General features: G+C 37.1%; 2 protein-coding genes across 2 annotated transcripts in view; one reads left to right on the top strand and one right to left on the bottom strand.

Moving 5' to 3' along the window:
* Positions 1-866: 866 nt before the first annotated feature.
* On the bottom strand, positions 867-2,807 carry LOC131049987 (peroxidase 47). The gene is made up of 4 exons (XM_057984110.2): positions 2,479-2,807; positions 2,210-2,398; positions 1,510-1,672; positions 867-1,425 (listed from the first exon to the last, which is right to left on the bottom strand). The coding sequence occupies exons 1-4, from the start codon at positions 2,692-2,694 to the stop codon at positions 1,034-1,036; spliced, it is 960 nt and encodes a 319-aa protein (XP_057840093.2). The 5' UTR covers positions 2,695-2,807; the 3' UTR covers positions 867-1,033.
* Positions 2,808-19,412: 16,605 nt separating this feature from the next.
* The window catches only part of LOC131050130 (uncharacterized), a 51,217-nt gene continuing 47,337 nt past the window's right edge, over positions 19,413-23,292 (top strand). Inside the window, exon 1 of the mRNA XM_059220690.1 lies at positions 19,413-19,787. Coding sequence (XP_059076673.1) covers positions 19,413-19,787 — 375 coding nt within the window. The remainder of the gene's footprint in view (positions 19,788-23,292) is intronic.

Raw genomic sequence — 23,292 nt, 5'->3', positions numbered from 1 at the left:
GGAAAGGATAGAAAAATATTTTGATGAACATCAAAACTTTACAAAAGTATGAAGTGGAAGATTCAAGAGTACAAGGGTGTGAAAGTGAAAGAAGTAACCATTTTGACTTCAAATTCTAACAAACAAGTGAAAGTAGGAATGTATGAAAATTGTGATGAACCTTAATTTTTTAATGCATCACTCAAAAGAGAAAAAAGATCATACAAGAACTTTAAGTAACATAATGCATTATTAGAAGAGCATTAGCATTAGAATTCATTGTGATAGATAAGAATGTTGCATGGTTTCTTATTAACTTTTTTCTTTGTTCACAAGTTGTTGAGTTGGCTTACGCATGGGCTTGATTGAAGATAACATGACCCTCGCTTAACAAGATCCTAAAAGGTGTATCCAAACAATGATAAATTCTTATTGAAATTCAAGATACTTGAAGGGGACATTAACTATTTATAAATCGCAAAGCTTGTTAGATCAATTTCACACAACGTAGGTTGATTTTGTGCACACCAATTCAATTTTGTATTACAAAACAAATCCAACAATTTCACATTGTAAATGCATCACAAAACAAAACAAAGTTAGATCAATTTCACACAACATAGGTCAATTTTTTGCACACAAATTCAAGTTTGTACTACAAAATAATAAAACTATTTCATATTGTAAATTAATCCTCATACAAAACAAAATTTAGTTCATTACACATGGCTGAATCCAATATTAAAACATTGTTTGTATACCATTACTAAAATAATGACTTTCTCCATGCCATAAAATATTAAACTGAGATCATTCTAATTAATTGTGAAGGAAAAGAAATATCAATTGCCAGATAATAAAGCAACAATATAGAGCAGCAACAAGAATGAAAAAAGAACAAATAGATCGCCCCTGCCTCAATTGACTTAAATCACACACATTAAGCTTTGGCTTCTAGTCTTAAAAGTGTTAAACACTCAGAATTAACTGACATTCTCTAGACTTAATATGTTACTTAATGTGTGGTGTTTAAGGCTGGCAGCCTACACTTGTTTTAATTTAGTTGGCGACAATTGAAACGAACATCGCCATTGGGGACGTCCTTGACACCCACAGTTCCGAGTTTGAGCATGGCTTGGGAAAAGTCAAAGAAGAAGGAAGCCTGGTTAGAGGCGTACATCCCTACCACACCTCGCGTGGCGGAGGAGGACATGAGCGTCTGATCGGAGCTCAGCACTCCCATGCCTTCCTCCAACCCCATGAAATACGAATTGTCGAAATCGTTCACACTCTCGTCAAAAGCTACAGTCGCATCGTCTCCCTTACTGCACGCGCTCTTCAACGTCGCCAAGAATTGAACGTTGCTAGACCCCTCCACCTCCGAATTCGAATTGCTCACCCTGTTTTTGAAAGAGGAACACCGTGCCACCCCCAGCGTATGACCTCCTGCACCCACTACCCCACCATTAATATCACTTATCTTTTTCATTGCAACACCAGGCTCTAATTACAAAGCATGCTACTCTTTACCTGAAAGAACCACCATCTCTCTAGCAGAAAGCCCACGTTCGCCGAATGCTCTGATGAGCTGAGAAGCGTTGAATGTTGCAAAAGGCAAGTTTATGGTATCCATGATTCTTGATCTCCTTCCATCCTTTCGTCCCTTTGGCACATCATACATGGGCCCTCCCGACTGAATCCACACTAATAATAAGTTAGCATACATATCTGTCAATGAAATTGGAATGTGAATTTGATGAGATGGGATGTCATCTACAAATAGGTAAACGGGTGAGACTGGATGTATCTTTTCTTAATTGTTTATCCATTACAAATATCTTATTCATATGAACATCAATATTAGATCAATACAAATTTATTACAAGTAAATATATTACACATCTTTTTTGAAGATCAAAACTTAAAAATCTATTTTTATTAAAAAACCATCTCTATATTAGAAATCAATTATAAAAACCATAAATCACAACTTAAAATTTCATTTCAAATATGAACATAAATTTCTACAGTAAAAACCCAAACCAATTAAACGCAACACCTTAAACTGAATGTCAATCTTTTTAAAACATTTATTCAGATTAATTAATCTAAAACACATACAACTTAAAGACATCACCAGACAGTGTGATCTGAGACAATGAATAACAAGTACAAATATTTTAACAAAAAACTTTTCTTAATGGGAGGTACTTAGAAATGTTGAGTTTACAAAGAGAACTGCGTCTCGAGCTGCCATTGCAATAATGTCTGCGCAAGATACAACGCCTGGACAGCGGTCCTCAATCATTTCTTTAGCCTCGTCGATGACCTCGTAGCCGCGTAAACTCAGATTGGCAGGAGAATCCTTCTCAGCCTTATTCTCACTTGTGGAGTCTATCAGAATCGATCCATCGCATCCCTGTAAACAAACAAACAAACAAAAAAGAGTAAATTACAATCGCAATGAATAGCTAAAGAATGGTTTAGAGGTGGTGATACCTCCACAAAGCAGTCATGAAAATGCATTCTGAGAAGTCCTGCTGCAATACTCATGTCGCGTTGTATGGCTCGATTCACAGTGTCTCTAACAATGAACTCCGCAAACGGGCAGGCAAAGGCATAGTAATCTAAGATTAAACAGGCGCCAAGTTTGGCACCTGTTAGACTCAGTAGAATGACTGTCATGCCCATAAACATCATGCCCCTTACCGCCATTGATCAATCTTCTAATCTCTCCTATCTATTGTGTGTTGAATGGTGGGAGTTGCTTGCAGCTGGCTAGCATAGATATAGCGGAGCTCTTATCTCATCAAATCATTTTTTATTTTACAAGTGTCTGTATTTGATGATGCACAAAGAATCAGTCGGTGGTTCAAGTGTGAAATTGATCATAACTATCAATAATTTCAGTTTACAATTGGTGGGGACGAAAGGAAAAGGCCAAGTGGAAGGGGAGGGGCGCTTGTCAGAAAGAATATATGTTCCACCCACCACACCAGACGAGCAGATGCACATGCTTCCTGGCTTAGAAGCCGCCACCTGCACTACATTCTATAAAAGTGGGAAAGAGAATGAGTGCTTCTATCATAATGCCACTCATCCCATCCTATATTTTGAGGTATTAAAGTTTGCACTCCTACACCTTTCTTACTTAAATTATAACATTTAATTTGATTTATTTGGTGTATATTACATCATTTCGTTTTACGCATTTGTTATTTTGTATTTTTTTGTTTTTTTTTTAATTGTATAGAGTTGAATTTTTTTGTCTTATTAAGCTATTTTTGTATTTGGTTATTTTAATTTCAATTTTTTATTTTTTAAAGGGGATATTTGTAATAATGAGTATTGCAATATTTTTTGTTTGTGTGCTATTTCTTTCAAATTGAGTGATCAACAACTTGTATGCATAGCCATCTTCTAGGTCAATATTAAAATAATGAAAAGTATTAATTACAAAAAGAAAGCATTAGTATTTATAAACGTATAAACAGTTGCATCATCAAACATCATTATTAACATCACTATATACATCATCATTATCTCATGTATGGTGTGTCTTTGATCTTGTATGTCATCTTAGAGGTTTGACTTGTCGTTAAAAAAATTGAGGTCTTCAACCTTTTTACTTATGACTAAGCCCCCAAACATGCTTCTTAGTATAACCAAGCATTTTAGACACGTGCACAATTACATCTAATACAAACCTTGCAAATCAATGGTTGCAATGAACAAATATATGTGAGTAGGACTAAAACACACACAAAGGACTAGATCATAGGTGCAATTTCTTCCTAAGTGCCAAAAAAAATTGAAGTAGTATATCTTTTCTTTCTAATCATTATTTCATTATCATGGAGAGGATCAACTAGTGCTCCCTCTATCCTCAGCGCCTAGAGCCTAACCTGTCCCACAGTCAAAGTGTCTGCCCCTGGATACCCAGAAGGTGGTGTTGGCCTAGGTGGTGGTCCCATAACACCCCCATTTCTAGTTGTAACCCTTAACTATGTTCGACTCTATGAGTGGCTCTAAGATCAAAAAGCCCTATAACTCGATGCACTCTGAGTTGCAAGTATCACACTCTCATACAACCTATGCTAATAGGAAAACTCATGCTCTAACTCACAAAGACGATCAGCCACAACCCTCGCACTAAGATATGTGCCCTCTGTAAAGTGTTGCTGGTAAGAATTAGTAGCTTGTTTTTCCCTAGACATAGTGTCATCTCGCTCAACCTGCAGACGCTCTCTCTCTATAATAAGAGCATCTCTCTCTATAATAAAATCAACTCGCTCCTATCTCCACTTAGCCTACTCCTCCATAAATTATGCCATATTATCATCCTTATGCCTCTATGTTGTATCGAGTCATAGTTGTAGCTTTCCAATCCGCCCCTGTAATGTTTGAATCTGAGCCCTAGCAACCTATGGGTCTAGAATCTAAGTGAGATCATCGCCCACCTATACATCATGTAGCTCAATGTTGAGCACCTGTATGTCTAGCATAGCTAAATCATGGCCCTCCCCCCTATCATCACCATCATCATCCTCTGAATCAAAACTGGAATCAAAATCGCTAGAGCTCAAACTAGAGTCATATGAAGAACTACCCTCCTTAATTTCCTAGATCTCATCTACATCAACGTCCATCCCCCTCGCCTCTTGCTTGTTGTGGAGCTATACTGAAATAGCATGTCTAGCATCACCAACCCCCATCACCTCCCCCACCATCTTCATCTCCTCTCCTCCCCTTACATCTCCCTCTCCCCCTGCTCCCTCCGCCTCTACCTCTACCTTTATCTCCTCCATCTCCACCTCGGCTCTGTCTCATCCTCTGACCAATACCACCAATAATAGGCACCGCTAGATTTGTCAATGAAATTGGCCTCTAAGTAGCCCACCACATTTCATATTGTGGTGTAGTCCCTACATCTATAACATTTGAATGTCATGGTCACTAGATAGGTTGAAGACTATCAAACTCAACATAAGCAAGTTGTGGGATCATACATAGCCCCCAATTTATCACCTCCCTAGTAGAGTGACCAAAATATGTTGTCTCTTATGAAAAACCATGTACCTCACTAAATTGTCGTTGGACTCAATTAGGTAGCTAAGTATTTATGATCCTCTAAGATCTCACTATACGACCAAACAATTATCTTTGTTGTCTATAGTACGAAAGGTGTTGAGTGTCATCATCTCAACCAGGGTAGTCTTTGTAGGGTCTTCAAATGAAATATTGTAAAATATTTATCTAGTGTTGCTAGTATAAAGTATGATCCATGTCTCTCTGAGTCACTGTGCCTAAATATTTATACACATAGGATTACCCTACCTTTATCTATCTATCTACTACTAGTTGAAACATTGTAATGTGCTCCTAGGCCCACACCTGGAGGAGTATGATACCATAGCCAATAGATTGAGCCCTTAGATATGAAACCGAGTGCATTAATTGATGATATAACATGGCTAGTGCACACAAACCCTAAGCATACACTTTGCAATCAGACACCATCACCCATAGTATTATACACCATTCAACAAGGAAACCATGCCCTCATCTATTAGGAACCAATGTACCAAAAATTAAATTGCACACCACCATAATGTATCTATCATACACAGCCATCAATATGCTCTACTTGATCTCATACAACTCATCCATACCAAGCTCCTTTGGATCGCACTCATACAACTCACAAAGAGCTACAATCCTAGATCGTGGCTCATAGGTCACCCTCTCGCTATGAATGGGAATCTGTAAGATGCACCAAATATCCTCTAAAGTTACTAAAGTCTCCTAGTCGAGAAGTGAAAGGAGCTCGTCTCTAAATGCCAACGCTCCAAAAAAGTAATGATTAGACCTTTATTGGTTGTAACCTTGGGCAAAGAACATGTGGTATAGACCAGTTTATCGCAAGTCAACTTTCTCATAATCATCTATTTGGTGGTTCCACACAAGACCCTTAGGCCTATTCTCCTGGGTAACAAGGACCAAAAGGACAGCCTACAAATCATGCCTAATGTCGACACATGCTTCTCATTAAACCTAATTGACATGTACCCCAATGCAGACCCTAGACCTAGAATGTAACCAAGGCAAACCCTAAATTAGCAATTGGGTAATCTTACTTCACAAATGCATTATTCCTAACAAATGCATAATCCAAATAACAAATGCATAAAAAAAATGACTACATGGAAAACGAAGCTCAATCGCATAACATTTAAAAATTTGCAATTTGGAAACTAAAATTAAAAGTGCAAAAAATGCTAATAAATAAATTCAAGTTCAATCTTCATTTTCAACAACCACTATCTTCATATTCTTATGCATCTATCTTGCAGGTTTTCATAAAGTGTGACTTTGAGAGCCATTATCCAACATAAGGAAAAGAATAACAATGGAGGCCAAGTGCTCGGGAATCAACATTGAGTTTGCTTGTTGTATTGTATTTTCATTTTTTTATTTCTTTAGTATTCCTTCATTGTGTTGCGATTGGACTTTGTTAGTATATATAAGGTTTAGATGTTTTCTTATTAAGTCTTAATAACATGTTGATCTTTCCCTTGTACGCATTTGGTGAACCTGACATGAACTAACATCCAGCTAACTTTTTATTTTTGTGCAATTCTAAAAAATGTGAAGCTACAAGCATCTGATTACGCAACTACCAGAGGATTTATTCATTTTATTCTAGGATTTATGCATTTGATGATGATTTCTTGTGTAATTGTTGAATTGTTCATCTAATTGATGCTCGAGTTCCATGCACTTGTAGGGTTCATTCATGCAATCGTCTAATCAGGTTTACAGGTATAAAGTTATGTTCTCTGATGTTGTTCACGCTTTCTAGCACTTTCTATCTTTCTTTTTTACTTTTCTAAGTCTCTAGATTAGGGTTTTTATACTAATTTGTGATCTTTAGCATGTGACAGTCATGGGAAAAGGCATAAACTATTCAAACTACCAACAAATGCCCTATAGGAACCTTGGAAAGCAATCTGATTTCATTTCTTGTATTCTTATATGCTTGGTAGTTAGAAAACATTTGGATTTATAAAGGAATTAATCATTGCTTTATGTTTGGTTCTTCAAAGTGTTTTTATTTTTTACCCATAATCCTATTATAAGTATCCTCTCCCTTGCCTTTGTGGAGCCTGGGTGTAAGAGAAAATCACAGGATTCTAGTAAGAGATGCTTCATGGGGAATTCATCACCCTGTGGCTTGACCTTGAGTAGTATTTATTCAAGCCTCTATACAAAAAGAGTGAGAGAAAAATCTATAGACCATCTCGCAATCATATTCCAATGGTGTCAATTTTGGGGTAGACTTAGACCCATGCAAGGTTGACTAAAGCCTTAAGTGGATTGCCATTGTATGTGTATGCGCTAATTTTCTCGAATATTATTTAGAAACCCTTATAATTAGAGGCCAAAAACCCTATGCTATATAGTTCAAGGAGTGTAGATCATACCTATAGATACCCCTCATGTACCTCTCATAATAAAGTATAAACTCTGCAATTCATAAGGTCTTCGGACCTTCAGGGTACGAGAGTGATGCAAAGCCAGGCAACAAACTAGGTGATAACCTTCTACCACCCACAACTACTATGTCCAAAACAAGTTTTTTTGTTTGTTAAAGGTGTCAAACAACACACCTACCAATTACTCAACTCACATAACAATTTGTGTGACCGGATCCATACCGGTTTTGTATCTTCTGGTACTGGTAGGATGAAAACACTCTACCCTTGTGTGAAAGGAAGGCAATCTTCTGGTACCGGTGGGATGGAAACCTATTGGATTTTGTCTATTGGTAGTCCAACCAACACAAAACACCCATAAGATTTGACTATCAAATGTGTTAGGGGGTACTTGTCTCACAACCGTCCTATCTGTCTAGTAGACCTACCAGTTGAGCTCTCCACACACAATTTAATAAAATTCCAAAGGACAAGACAAAATAAGGGCAGATTAAGATACCCTTTATCAAGTTACACAATTACCCAAAGGCTTAGATTCTAACCACAAGTTGAAATTTTTATACCCTTACTGTCCTTCCAGACCTAATTAAGCCAATTAGGCCTAATTTATAAAGAAAGTACCCCTTGTATTAGTCCCCCGGCTAAACCAACACTTTTTAAAGGGGGTGTAAGGTGTAAAAACACCAAAACCAAGGTTTCAAGACTTTCTCCCATCTTCTTTATCTACTACAAGTGACTTTCACTTCTACAGTTCAGGCGGTCACATAGAGATGCTCGCCTAGGGTCAATTCAATATCTTCGGGCTTGGAGCCCCCTGCAAACCAACACCAAAATATCATGATACAATGGACCCTCTAAAATTTTACCATAGGTTGTTTGGTCCTCTGGTGAAAATGTCATATTAAGGGCATCTTTACAGTGAAACCCTAGGTGTCGACAAGGTTTGTGACTAGTCCGGTTAGATTTTGATGGATCTCTACAACCGATTGTTAAAAGACCTCAAACTAGATTCAAATGAAAGGTAAGAGACTTCCCTAACTCATCCAATTGGTTTCAGGCATCCACTAATCCATACCGGTCAAAAATGAACATCAAACACGCAAAATTTCAGAAAACGCCAAGTATATTGTATTGCTCCAAACTCTAAAACATCATCAATTTCAAAAACTTCAAAAACAACACCAACAACAGCCCTGGAACCGATCCAAGTGTGCATAATATATCCTCCCTAATGGTTTCCAACCACTTTTCAAACTTTGGAACCGTTGGAGGATTAGTTATCCCTTTTTACAACATTTCGAAATGACAACAAAAGTTGCCAACTTGCACTTTTCAAATTTGGTGACTCCAAGGTGTATTCAACCTATTCCAAGGATTAGTCTGATGTTAAGGATTGGTCTGATCTTTCTAACACCAATATTTATTTGCCTGACTCGTGCCTAGATTCATGCTAACCCACATGGTCATTTGTACATGGTGGCTTATAAAATGCAACCATGACAATGCCTTACATCAATTGGGTCTTGTTGACTCACAAACCTATCAACCTATTACATATGATCATTTTCACCTCATTGGTGATATTAGACTCTTTTAGGCTTCATTTCTGTCTATGGGTGCTCCCGCACCAGAGAGAAGGGAAATCTTTTGTAGGCTCAGATCTCTATCTATATGCTATAAATGGATATTTTATTATAGTGGTGGCCTATCAAGTAGTGTAATTTCCTTAAGTAGGATGAGTGCTTGCTTCTAAAGTGTTTGCTAAAATTGTTGTGTTAATACCAATAGAGTCAGTTTTTCCTTGGGGTCATTTAGGCCCTTAATATGAAACTTTGAATTTCAGAGTAGTCCGAGTCAACAACCACACTATATTCACTATTTTTTTTATTGTCTAATAACCCATGTTATCTGAAAATTTTCATAAAACAGTCTATAAACTTATGTCACGCAACTACAAACCCATTTATGCAATTGCCTTTCAATTTACCCATCTTCCAAAAACACTCTTGCAATTGAATCTAATTTTTCACACCTCTGATAACGAATCTACACTATTATCCTTAATCTCTCACACATCTACTAATTCTTATCACACAAATGCTTGAGAAATTCATAACTTCAAATGGTCATTCAAACTGCCAAATTGGGATCCAAAATCTGTTTCAACTCTATGATTGACTAGATCATTAGGCTTGGTAGGTTTGTCTAGTTTGTTTTTGCAATGTTAGTTCCCTTTATGGTCCTCGTACTTCAGAATTCTAGTTTGCAAACATTAGTTTCCTTAGGTAAATTGCATCATAGGAGTCATTTATTCCTAAGGGACTTATAAAATCGGGTCTTATGGTGGAACCTTAGCTATTGTTAACATACCAAAACCTTAAATAAAAAATTTCATTATCAACCAATCATCAAGTTCAAACCTTACACTCATTAGTCTAGCTCAAGGTCACAACTTTTATCAAATCCTCAACCAACCATCATCTTATTTCCAGGTCAAGATGTCTCTTTCAATCTCTTAGGTGAGCATCCATATATTTGTTATCATAAGTTTCTTAAGAATCAAGCTTATAGAAGTACATATCTTTTTATTAGGATAATCATTGCACTCATCCAAAAATCTCAAAAAATCCAAATAAATTGTCAATCTTTAGTTGTATTAGCTTCACAATCCCAAAAAGGACAAAAAACATAGTTTATTTCTTTTTCATCCTTAGTGTATTTTTTAGGTGTTCTCCATGCCCTATACTCAATTTCAAAGAGTGAAAACAAAACTTTAATAGATTCCAATAGTGGCCCGAATTTCAATCCCATGAGTATTATGGACCTTGTATCATATTCTTGTAAACAAGATCGAAGAGCGGTTATCTTAATGGATCATGCTACAACTTCTAATCTGAATGGTCCATATTCTGTAGAGAACATTCAAAAGGGGTTAACTATTGAATAGCTTGAGGATTCCCAACAAGACCCTCAAATACTTGCAGTCATATATGTGCTTCTCAACCATGAGCCAAATAGGTATTTCCTATTGTTAAATAAAAATGGTGCTAAGTGGCCCCATGACTTTAATATTACCACCATAATGCAACTAGGATCTCAAAATTATCAAAGAATGGGATCTTCAGATGGGTCATCTTCACAACAAGTGTTTAGTATTCTTCCCTTGTGAGCACCACCCCAAGCACTACACAGACCGCTCCATCAACATCTATCTACAACAATCCTCTTTACAACACCCCACTAGTCAGTCAAACTAATGTCGCTTCAATGCAAGATCTTGCATCTTCCAATGTTAATACCCAAAGTCAGAGCTCAACTCAAAGTGTTTCCTCCTCAAGTTCCTAAGTGAATATTAATGCCTTGTCTCAAATGATTATCAGCACTTTGTCTCAAGCAATGATCAACACATCTCAAATCTCCACTTTTGTCGTAATGAGATCAACATTTTGTCATCAAAACATTAAAAACCCCTTCACTCGGACAGAATTATACATCAATGCCCATTACACATACTTCACCCCATCAAATGCTTTAATCAGTTCTCAACTCTTTAATAATTATACATTTCAACAACCACCCACATATTCCAACACCAATACGTTCGTTGATCCCAATATCAACATCTAGGCTCCATTGACACAAATTGATATCCTCATGCAACAAGTGTAGATCTTATAAAGCTAAATGTCTAATATTCAAGTTGGGGTATGGAGAAAAATACCATGGAAGATCTTTCCCCTACCCTTTCGATAAAACGATATACATGTATTTATTGCCAAACATTGAAGCTCCTAAATTTGAAAATTTTAAGGGAAAAGGTGACCCTCGATATCATATTCATGATTTATTTACTTCTTGTATAGAAGTTGCTGACAATGACACATATCTCATTTGCCTCCTCTCATAGTCTAGGAGGGCAAGGAATGGAATGGTTTTCCCATCTCTCGTTCGAGATACACTCATGAGGTGAGCTAACATAACAATTGGTGCATTTTCACATAATATTGGAAATCTTGTAACGTTAATAGATTTGTGTGCCACTAAACAAAAAGGGATAATCTTTCACTACTTTCTTACAATGTTAGTGGTCACTTGCTAGAAAGAGCTTGTGTCACATACTAGAGAAAGAGAAAGTCAATAAGCTCTTTAAAAACTTGGCTTTGCAAATGAAATATTGGTTGCAAATGTATGTTTGGATAAATTTCACCAAGTAATTGAAAAAGGGATAAAATGTCAAAGAGGCCTTATCACTCAAGGTCTTCTAAAAATCTTTAAATAAGGTAATCAAACCAATAATGTGTCTAATGAGAAAACCAAATTTTGGTCAAGAAATAAAAAATGTTACAAACGATGGACTGGTGGATGAAAAAGTAGTCAATAGGGCCCAACCAATAATTTGTCTTCAAGGCCCTACCAATACAAACACATCACATTCTAATAAAGGTCAATCGCTTAATAATGACTATTTAGCTAGTGCGGCTCAACCTAATCCACAACACGGTCCAAGGACTAATAATCCAAGGCAAACTTATACTCTACTTGGAGACCAATTGAGTCAAGACTTGATAAATTGACCCAATCTCATGTAATAACATTGTCAGAGATCAACACATATGAACCAGGCCCCTTCAAGTTGGATTGGTGGAACAATAACGATTCCTTGAACAATTAGCATAGAGTAAAAGGTCATAAGACCCCAAACTATTATAGGCTTAAGAATCTCATCCAAGATTTGATCCACCAAGGTAAGATATCAATTGAAAATCCCAAGGAAACATCTAATAATGATCATACCAGTTTTTTAAATCCTTTTTTAGAATCATGAGAAAGGGAAGGCCTCCAGTTCTAGGAATCATCATAATAGGGATAATTATACCAATGCGTCTCATCAAAACACCATAAACCACATCAGTCAATCTGATGAAACTGTTGCTACCATTACTGTCAAAGGAAAGAACCTTAATTGTGCAGTAGCCACACGTTGGGATAAAGTAACCCTACAAGGTGCACCATCCACTTTCCAACCTGCAAATCACTTGAACTTGTTGGACCACCTTAAGAAAACTCCCACTTGGATCTCTATCTTTGAGCTCCTTCGCATATCTTTGAGCCATAAATCAGTATTAGACAAAGCCTTACATGAGTCTGCGATACCCAGTGACATCAATGTTAATTAATTTCAAGCCATAGTTGGTAACATTTCTACCACATGTCACCTTAACCCAAAAAAATATGCCAACCCATAAACCCTTGCATAATGATCCTCTCCACCTTGAGGTGTATATTCATAATCATCAGATTAGAAGAGTTCTAATAGATGGTAGAGTTGGTCTCAACATTTGTGCATTAAAGCTAGTCAAAGCACAAGGATTCTCTAAGCATAGTGTGGATGCGCCCAAAAAAATAAATATCAAAGCCTATGATGACATGTGTAAGGAAATAAGAGTGCGAAAAATGCCTGCCTAATGTTAATTTCTTAGACGAGAAAAGTAGATATGTGTTTCAATTCAAATTATGGCAACTTAAGTTACACGACACAAGATAAACAAAGCAACATGAAAAACACAATCATAGAGTAGTACACCAGAATTTACGTGGGAAAAACCTTACGGGTGAAAAACCCACACACCAAAGAAATCTCTTATATTACAGTAAAAAACTATTTACATACAAGTCACAGATTTTCAAGCTTTGATTCAGTCTTTGTTTAGGCAACAGCAGTTCAAAGGATTATGTTCACAATCGGATTTTCAATTCAACATTATAGAATTACCAATCGACACTCAACCTCTTTGCACAATGACAAGAATAATATCTCATCAACCTATCATCCAACATGACCAACTCATTGTTTTCAACCATTTTCCAGATGCTTATATGTCTGTTGAAAAATAGTTCAATTAAGCTACCACATCTCCAACTATTAAACTTACTTAGATTGTCAATAACATGCCATGTTGTCTCTATCGCTTCCTCTGAGTCATTCCAGTTTTCGCCAATCACCTACATACAGCTCAACAAGTCATCTCACATTTGACTATGGTCCCCACCTCAATTGCTTTTAGCTTAACTTATCAGTGACTAACCATTCTGACATCTCGAGGGATGGTGGGATGAGCATGTCTCCTACTCCCCTAGTTATCCTGTAATGCTTCTTGGGAACCCTCAGATTACTTGCATGGTGGCGGAAAAGAAAACCTCCTTCTTTCCTTGTTAGCCTGCAACACCATTGTTTGACTGATGTTCACCATGTGGTGTGGCAAAAAGAAACTTCCCTTCGCCCTCTAACTTTATCCCGCAATACACTTGTGACCATTAGAAAACCCTCGCGAGGTGGCGAGAAAGATCAATTTGTCTCTCTTCGGCTACCCCGCAAGTCTTCTTACTAGACCCTTAGAGTCTCGCAAGTTGGAAGGAGGGAGACCAAGTCTCCTTCTTCTCGCTATCTCGTGACCCTATTTGTTGCACCTTTGTCAGGATGTGGGGTTAAATGAGAAAGACTAAGTTTCCTTTCCCTGCTATCCTGCAACGCTCTTCACATTGCTTCTTGGGCGGGTATATAACACAAAGGTTATTCAATTGATTTCTCAATAGAATGAAGGTTATTCAATTCCCTTTGAAGATGATCAATAACACAAATGTTATCCACACTGAACTACTCATTTTAGAGACCAAGTGCTATCTACTCAAGATTTCAACCAATAAATTTGAGACACCCATTCTTAACAACATGGAGCGCTCATCTAAAGGAAGCATCACTCTCCCAATAAGAGTCGGCCCAGTAACCAAAGATACAATGTTTCAAGTTCTTGATCTCAAGGTGGTCTACAACATGCTCCTCGGCCACCCATGGATCCATGCCATGAAATTTCTCCCATCTAATTACCATCAATGTGTTAAGTTTCCATACAATGGCATAGAGATCATAATATCAGTACATCCTAACCCTTTTCAATATTGAAATTACTTGAAAGGCACCACTAAAAATTAGGTTGTCATCAATCAAGAAGCTCCATCCACATCACATTCCCAAGAGTCTATATCACTTTCAAAATCATCCACCCCCTCCATTTCCAAACCTAATATCAAGATATGTTTATAATATGATACGTAGAAGCCTTTTGTAGAGGAAAATTGCCAAAATCATTAAGATCCTTTGGGAGGCCTCAACCAAACACTTAGTGCAAAGAAAAATCCATCATTCGGTATTAGCCTTCTACTACCTTTGTCAGATGGGGTGAGCTTAGTGAAGAAGCCCTTGAATACTATATTTCAAACTAGCGACCTTTGGTCCAACTCCCTCTAGAAAAGCATGTAAAGGGATTTTATATGTTACAAAGACATGGCTATGATGGTTGTAGTGGCCTTGGTTTGCAAAGACAAGGTGTGGTGGAACCATTTCTACTTAGAAGTAAACCTAAAAATCAAGGATTGGGGTATGGACAAATAGAGGAAGGTTCTACAAGTCAAAACAATAGACAATTAGTTGTGGAAACTATAGATACTCAACTGCCTCTCACTGAAGAAGTTAGTGCTACTAATGATGAAGAGGCAGATGAGGAGAGTTATGTTAAGGAAAATTCCAACGAATTTGAATGGGACTCCCTTACTAGTTCTAGCACCTATGTTGTAGATAAATCCTATGACAATCAAAACCTTAATGACAATGATAGCCTTTTTGAATGCAAAGGAATTGATTCAAAATCTTGGAGAGTCATTACCTTGATACCCATGCCTATACCTTGACCACTACCCCTATAGCCTATTCTAATCACGATGATGGAATATGTCTCATATACCCACAACTTATCAATTAGAACCAACAAAATCCACCTCATTTGGACTAGTTTAAAATGATGAAGCAAATGTCGATTTCTAGGAGTTCGCTAAGGGATACGGTTTGGGGACCACAAATATGCCTTTGTCATAGACATTTATCATGAAAAATATTTTGGAGAGTCCAGTTCTCCTTCTAGCCCAGAAAATAAAGATAAAAAGAAAAAAAGAAAACTAAAACACTCTCTCTCAAGGTGAAAATTGAAAGGCACCTTCTAACAGCAAAATAGTAAAAAGAAAAGGCATATCCAACAGTGACAACTTCTCAAAGGAATTGAAGGATGAAAGCTCAAGCACTCTCTGTATTGATTAGGAAAGATCATCAGTATTAGTGGAACAATCTAAGGAGGTGAACCAAGGTGACAGTGAGAATGTAAGGAAAGTATATTTTGTAGAATCCCTTAAACCAGCAAAAAAAGAAAATTTCACTGATTTCTTCAAAGGGAAACAACTTTTTTTTGCATGGTCTTATGTTGACATGTCAAGATTGGATCCTGAATTAGTTCATCATTACTTACCTTTGTTTCCAAGGGCCAAGTCATTTTAAAAAAAGATAAGGAAAATGCATCCCCAAATTTCTCTATTGGTCAAAGTGGAGCTAAAAAAGCTATTAGATGCGAGATTCATCAAGCCTATAGATTACACAAAATCGGTATCAAATCTAGTACTTGTCACCAAACCAAATGGATGCATTAGAATCTGTACAGATTTCAGAGAGCTGAGGAAGGCTTGTCCCAAAGATAAATTTTCATTGCCAAACATTGATATGTTTGTTAACCTCACAATTGGACATAAAATACTTTCATCAATGAATGGATTTTCCGAGTACAATCACATTAGAATAGCACCAGAGCACTAGCACAAAACTACCTTCACTTTTCCTTGGAAAACCTATTGTTGGAATGTCAAGCCCTATAGTCTCAAGAATGTCGGTGCAATATATCAAAGAGCTATGACAACCCTATTTCATGACATGATACATAATGTAATGGAAGACTATGCCAATTAGTTGTTGGCAAAGTCGACCACAAGGGACAATAATCTTGTTGTTCTGGCTTAAATCTTTGACAATTTGGAGCAATACAAAGTTAGAATGAATCCAAATAAATGTGTATTTGGTATCACCTTAGGGAATTCACTTGGATTCATTATGTCCAATAGAGGAATTGAATTAATTTTGGAAAAGCTTAAGGTCATTCCTGAAATGCCCCCACCATCAAATCTCAAGCAGCTAAGGAGCCTATACAGGAAGTTAAAATATATCAAGAGATTCATAGCCCAACTATCAGACAAACGTTAGTCATTTCAACATCTATTTTGAAAAATAAGTGCCTTTTAAGTGGTTAGGTCAATGTCAACAAGCATTCTAGGCACTTAAGGATTATTCTTTCACTGCTAGTTTTGGTACCACCTACTCTAGGGAGACCCTCATTGCTATACAATCTAGATACAACTTCATCTTTAGGAGCCCTCTCGGCACAAAATTATTACCAAGAAAGAGAGAGAGAAATATACTATATCGGTAGAACACTAGTTGTCTATGAGCTACACTTCAATAGAGTGTGCATGTCTTGCAGTCATTTTTGCATCTCAAAATCTTTGGCATTACCTACTGAATCACAAAACAAAGTTCATTGCAAAAATTCATCCACTCAAGTACCTTTTGAAAAAAGTCACTCTCGTGCAAGGAGACTAGCCAAACGGGTAGTGATCCTAAGTGAATTTGATATTGAGTATATAGATAGAAGGGCTTTCAATGAATGGATTATTGTAGATCAACTAGTAGAGGCCCCACTTCAAGTAGACCACCCAATACTAACAGAATTTTTGGATGAATCAGTGTTCATAATAGATGCCTCCACACAATGGAAATTATACTTTGACGAGTCCTATACTAATCATGGAGTGGGGGTGGGCATCTTATTCATAGCACCTCAAGGATTTTCCATTCTAAAATCCTATAGAATAAATATCACACATTAATTGTATGCTCTAAGTCATTATAGATACCTAGTTGGTCATGTGGATAGTGAAAAATCCAATATTTTTCTTTAGCGTCGCTGTAAGATTGTCATACCCAAGTAGGTTTTATTACTTACCAATCAAGACAAGAAAATAAAAGAAAAAAGTTTTATGCCAAAACCCATATCAAAATATCAAGGCAAAAGAGCAATGATATATAACAGAAATATCACACATACAAGTGTGATAAAAGCTTGACTAAGGGAACATGCAAGTAACTCCATCAAGGCTATCGACGCCTACTGCCAATGGAGCAATATTCGAGAGATTACAGTGTATGAACTCATTGGGGCTATAGACGTCTGACTGGCAACGAGGCTCTATGCAGGAGGTTTTTGAAGTCAAAATGACTCACATATCTAGGCACATGGGATTCTAAGGGTCTCTAATGGTTATGAGTCAAAATTAATTCAATTGCACACATGTGAGAAAAAGAAGATCAAAGTCTCAAGAATCAGTGGGGAAGTTTTCCACGTCTCCATTTTTAAATCTTGATTACATAGTGTGTTAAATTGGATGGTCTAAGGTCTTCTGAGAATGAATTGAACTCCTATCTCTAAAATGTTTCACTCTTTAATTCAATTAGTGCATTTCAGAATGAAAAATACATGCAATCATCCTTCTTTGAATAGGAAATGCATCTTCATCCGGCATACTACATTAACATAAGTCATGCCAAAAGTTCATTGTCTCCGTGTGCATGTTGCAAATCATCATGTCATCATAGGTTTGCATACTGGGGGCATAACTAAAAAAAATCTAAAAATCATATTATGTCATGAAAAAATCCTAAAAATCATATAATGTCATGAAAAAATCCTAAAAATCAAATAATGTCATGAAAAAATCCTTAAAAATCACATAATGTCATGCAAAATCCTAAAAATCAAACAAAGTCCTGAAAACCCCTGAAAATCGTAAAAAGTCCTGAAAAAAGCATCCAAACAAATCGAAAACAAACAAAAATTCAAAAACATCGAAAAAGAAAAAAATATTAAAAACATTCAAAAATGATCCTGAAAAAATCAACCAACCAAGCATCTTTATATCATATTGAATGGTGGACTTTGCAGGAGGAGGGGAGCGATGAGTGGGAAATTCAAATTTCAAACATGGGGACGGCGGAATTCATGGGGATGGCAGTCTTTCTGCGATTGGAGCTGGAGATCATGCAGGTTCCCAGGCATCTCAGGGTACTGAAGGGGACAAGGCGACAGTCAAATCGGTAGAAGATAAAGCTTCCAAAACTAGGGACCCACATGATAGAGGTAAAGAAAAGAAATGGACAGCTCTTTTTGGAGTAAGGCCTTTGGTGCAATCTAGACTTTCAAAAGTTAAAAATCTTTCTGATCCGGCGATAGGGGTTTTTGCTATATCTGTGTCGGATAAGCTGGTCGATTTCACTATTTCTGGATTAGCTATGACTTTGGTTGGATGGTTTGCTAGTTTTAGACTAACATTGATGTCGTAAGGAACTTTATAAGGAGAAAATGGGTTCTCAAAGATCAAGTGGATGTGGCGGCTTTGCCTAGGGGTTTTTTCTCCTTTGCTTTTAATAATGAAGAAGATATGAATAAAGCGCTTTGTGAAGGGTCATGGATGTTTGGCAAGTCAACTTTGGCTTTACAGAAATGGGCTCCTAACCTTCCCATGGATGATTCCTTTTTTGTGTCGGGGCCTGTGTGGACACGTCTTCCTGGACTTCCATTGGAGTTCTGGAATGAGGTCTTTAAAGGGATTGCAGGATCGTTCGGTGAACTTTTGTCGATCGACTTGATGACTGCAGCCAAATCTAGGTTGGTTTTTGCTCGTATTTGTGTTAATGTTAATAAAATGATGGATATACCTCAATCTATTGAGATTTTATCTAAACAGGGGAAATGGACCCAAGTGATTGAATATGAATCTATCCCATTTGTGTGTTTTCATTATAAAAAGTCGGGTCATTGGGCGAAATCTTGTCCATCCAAGAAGGGTAAGAATAGTAAAATTGATAGCAATTTGAAGCAGAAATGGAAAATGAAAGGGAAGAATGATGATCCACCTTCAGAGGTTGTCCCTGAGAAGGAAGTGACCGAGATGGAAAATGAGGAAAAGAAGGGTTTGAAAAATAACAAGGAAAAATCCAATTGTGCCTGTTCTAATAGCCAAAAAGAAAGTAACAAGGAGGAAGAGAATGGGACCGAACAACTGGTTCAAAAACCTGAATCGGAGGATTTGAATGTTGATCCTATCATCCAGGGTAAAGTTGATGATTTTTCCAATGATGATGCTTCAGCTTCATCTAATAATAAAGAAAATGAGGAAGACTTTAATGAAGCGCAGGACTGTAATATCTCAAAAACTGTTTCGCTGTTGTTATTAACCAATGGAAGTCCTAAGCAGACTGTAAATATGATCCTGAACTCCCAATGCAAAACTCCTCCTAAAATCATGGAGACAATGGGTCTTGAGGTAAATCCTAGGATTTTTGGTATTAAAGAAGGCAAGTCAAATAATGGAGGACCCAATGGAGGTATTTCAACCAGAAGCAAGAATAAGAAGGTTGCAGATGTTGGAAGTCGTAGCAAAAAATAGGGGAGACCCTCTCTAAAAAATCAGAGGGAACAGGAAAGTTGGAAGAACTGTGCTGATGGAACACAGAGCTCCATTGAGTCAACCTTATCCCCGATTAAAGTATGAAGATTTTCATGGAATATTAGAGGGTTGAACGCCCCCCACAAGAAGGATGTGTTGCATAATATTGTTAGAGATCATAAATTGGATGTAGTTCTTATTCAAGAAACTAAGATGTGTAAGGATAAAGTGGAAAGAATTAGAATTTTCAAAAGTAATGGGGTAATTGGAACAAGTTCGAAGGGTGCCTCTAGAGGTACAGCTATCTTTCGGAATCAGAATTCTATTAAAGGTAAGGAAATTACTTCGAGGGTTAATAGAACCTTAGTTTTGCTTGAGCATATTAAGGATAACTTTTTCTGGGTTATCACTAATATCTATCCACCTAATTCTAAAGTTGGAAGAGCTAAATTTTGGAGGAGCCTGGCTGAAGAGAGACAAAGTTTTTTCTGATAAAAGTTGGATGATCATGGGAGATTTCAATACCCCTTTAAAAGAGGATGAAAAGATGGGAGGCCTTCCTTTGCAGCTAGAGGGAAGACAAGATCTTATGGAATTTATTAATGATCAAGCTTTGATGGATGTGGATCTCCAAGGGTTTAATTACACTTGGACCAATAGAAGAACTGGTCCTGATCTCATTCAAGTTAGGTTGGATAGATCCCTGATCTCTCCCAATTGGCTCTTTAAGTATAATTGTTCTTTGGCGTCTATCATTAAGATTGGTTCTAATCATTATCCTATCTCTTTCACTACCAATTCTACTTCCTCAAAGCGTAATTTCCCTTTTAGATTTGAAAAAGCTTGGTTGTCCCACCCTTCATTGGAAAACTTTGTTTCTAAATGGTGGAATTCGGAGGTTGAGGGTATTGTCTTATTTAGAGTAGCCAAAAAGCTTAATATTATTAAAGTTGAAGTCAAAATCTGGAACAAAGAGACTTTTGGAGATATCTTTAAAATGAAAGCTCATATTAAGACAGATATTAAAGAAGTTCAAGATAAAATTCAAGTGGAAGGTCTTTCTGAGGATTTGAGGAATGTTGAAAATGGGTTGCTCTCCAAATACCATGAAATTATCTCTAATGAAAAAAAAATTTGGAGACAAAGATCAAGAGCGTTGTATTTGAAGGAAGGTGATAAAAATGCCTAATTTGTCCATGTGATTGCTCTCAAGTATAGGGCGGCCAACAGGATATCCAGTTTATCCAGAAATAGGGGGATTTTGTCAAATGAAAATGAAATAAGAAAGGAAGCTGTGAATTTCTTTAGTAATCTTTTGGGAGGTGTGGACTCTCTGGATATCAGAAATCAAGACCTTCTAGCTTAAGCTATCCCTCCCATTTTAAATGAGGATGACAACAAAAATCTCTCTCGGATCCCTTCGAATCAAGAGATCAAAAAGGCTGTGTTTTCCTTTCTTGGAAACAAGTCTCCTGGTCCGGATGGATTCCCTATGTTCTTCTTTCAAAAAAATTGACATATTGTGGAGATTGATATTTGTAATGGAGTTACAGAATTCTTTGGATCTAGGCGGCTTCTAAAAGAACTCAATGCTACGTTTATCGTCCTTATTCCTAAGATCCCTGGAGCCGATTCTCTCAATAAGTTTAGACCTATCAATCTTTGTAACTTTGTTTACAAGATAATATCTAAGGTGCTCACTTCTAGAATGTTGGATATCCTCCCCCGCATTATTTCGGCTCAGCAAAATGGTTTTGTCCCTGGTAGACAGATTCTGGATTCCATCATTTCAGTGCATGAGAATATTTATTCTTTAACTGTAGCAAAAAAATAGGGCTTTTTTCTTAAGTTGGACATATCCAAGGCCTATGACAGAGTGAATTGGCAATTCCTTTTCAAAATTATGAAAGCTTTTGGGTTTGGGGAAAAGGTGATACAGCTTTGTTTTCAGTTGACTAGTACTACCTCTTCTATAGTTATTATTAATGGATCTCCTTCCAGTTTCTTCAAAAGTTCTAGAGGTCTAAGACAGGGGAATCCTATCTCTACTATTTTGTTTACTACTCTAGCAAAAAGTTTGGGTAGATTTATTATGAGAAGTGTGGAGGAAGGGAAACTCAAAGGCCTTAAGCCTTCCTCGTCCAGCTTAACATGTACTCATGTACAGTTTGTTGATGACTCTATAACCATGGGAGAAGCTACCATAAGAGAAGCAAGAAATATGAAGAGTGTTATGGATTCCTATGAAGCCGCTTCTGGTAAAAAAATAAATTGGGATAAGAGTTCTTTGTTCTTCATCAATACCCCTATGGATAGACAAAGAAGGATTGAAAGGATCCTTGGATGTAAAATTCCTGAGTTTCCTTCTACTTATTTGGGTCTCCCTCTGTGCTTAAGGCTTTCAGAGAATTTCCAGATGAAGTTGGTTGATAGATTCAATTCCGAACTGATTGGATGGAAAGGAGCCCTCCTCAGCCAAGTGGGTAAGGTGACAATGCTTAAGGCTACCCTTCAAAATTTGCCTATCTATACCCTTAGTCTGTTTAAAATCCCCAGGAAGTTTGCTGGGGCCATTGAAATAATTCAAAAAAAATTCTTATGGTCAGGAGTGGAAGATAAAAATAGAATCCCCCTTATTGCCTGGAATAATATTTGCACTCCTAAGGCTTTTGGGGGTCTGGGAATAAGGAACATTATGACTATGAATAATGCCTTGTTAGCTAAACAAATTTGGAGAATGGAAGGGGAGTAAAGGGAATGGAATTCCATTTGGAAAAAGAAATACCTTCGCATGCAACCATCTGAGGAAGAATTTATGGATAAATCTTTTCTTGTGGAAGGTTCTGCAATTTGGAACATTGTTCAAATGGTCAAAGTTTGGGCTGTTGCTGGAAGAAAGTGGAAACTGGGGAATGGGAGAATTATTAGATTCTAGGAGGACAGATGGCTAATGGATAAACCGTTGGAGGAAATCCCTATTCTTAATGAATGGAAAGACTGGTTTAAAAGCAGGTATGGAGACTTTGTTAGGGACTACTGGAGAAATGGGAAGTGGATTGAGTTTAGCCAGTTTTGTCTGGGATTAAAATTTTTGGAGACCTTGCTTTCGTCCAAAATCTTTATGGAGCATTATGAGGATTGTTTGATTTGGAAGGAAACTTCTGATGGGAAATATTTTGTGTCTTCAGTGATTTCTATCCATTACAAAGTTCCAGAAGAGATCCCTTTGTGGGCGAAAGTGTGGATAAAGAAGTTGACTCCCAAAATTAATATCTTCTTTTGGATTTTTATCCAAAATAAGGTGCTAACCCTTGATAATCTCCATAGAGTGGATTTGTTTTTCCTAACAGGTGCTCTCTTTGCTATAGGGGGGAGGAGTTTG

Source organism: Cryptomeria japonica, chromosome 5 (genome assembly GCF_030272615.1).
Source record: "Cryptomeria japonica chromosome 5, Sugi_1.0, whole genome shotgun sequence".
Classification (NCBI taxonomy): domain Eukaryota; kingdom Viridiplantae; phylum Streptophyta; class Pinopsida; order Cupressales; family Cupressaceae; genus Cryptomeria; species Cryptomeria japonica.
The sequence above is the reverse complement of the archived record's forward strand: the minus strand, read 5'-3'. Positions and strand labels throughout refer to the sequence as shown.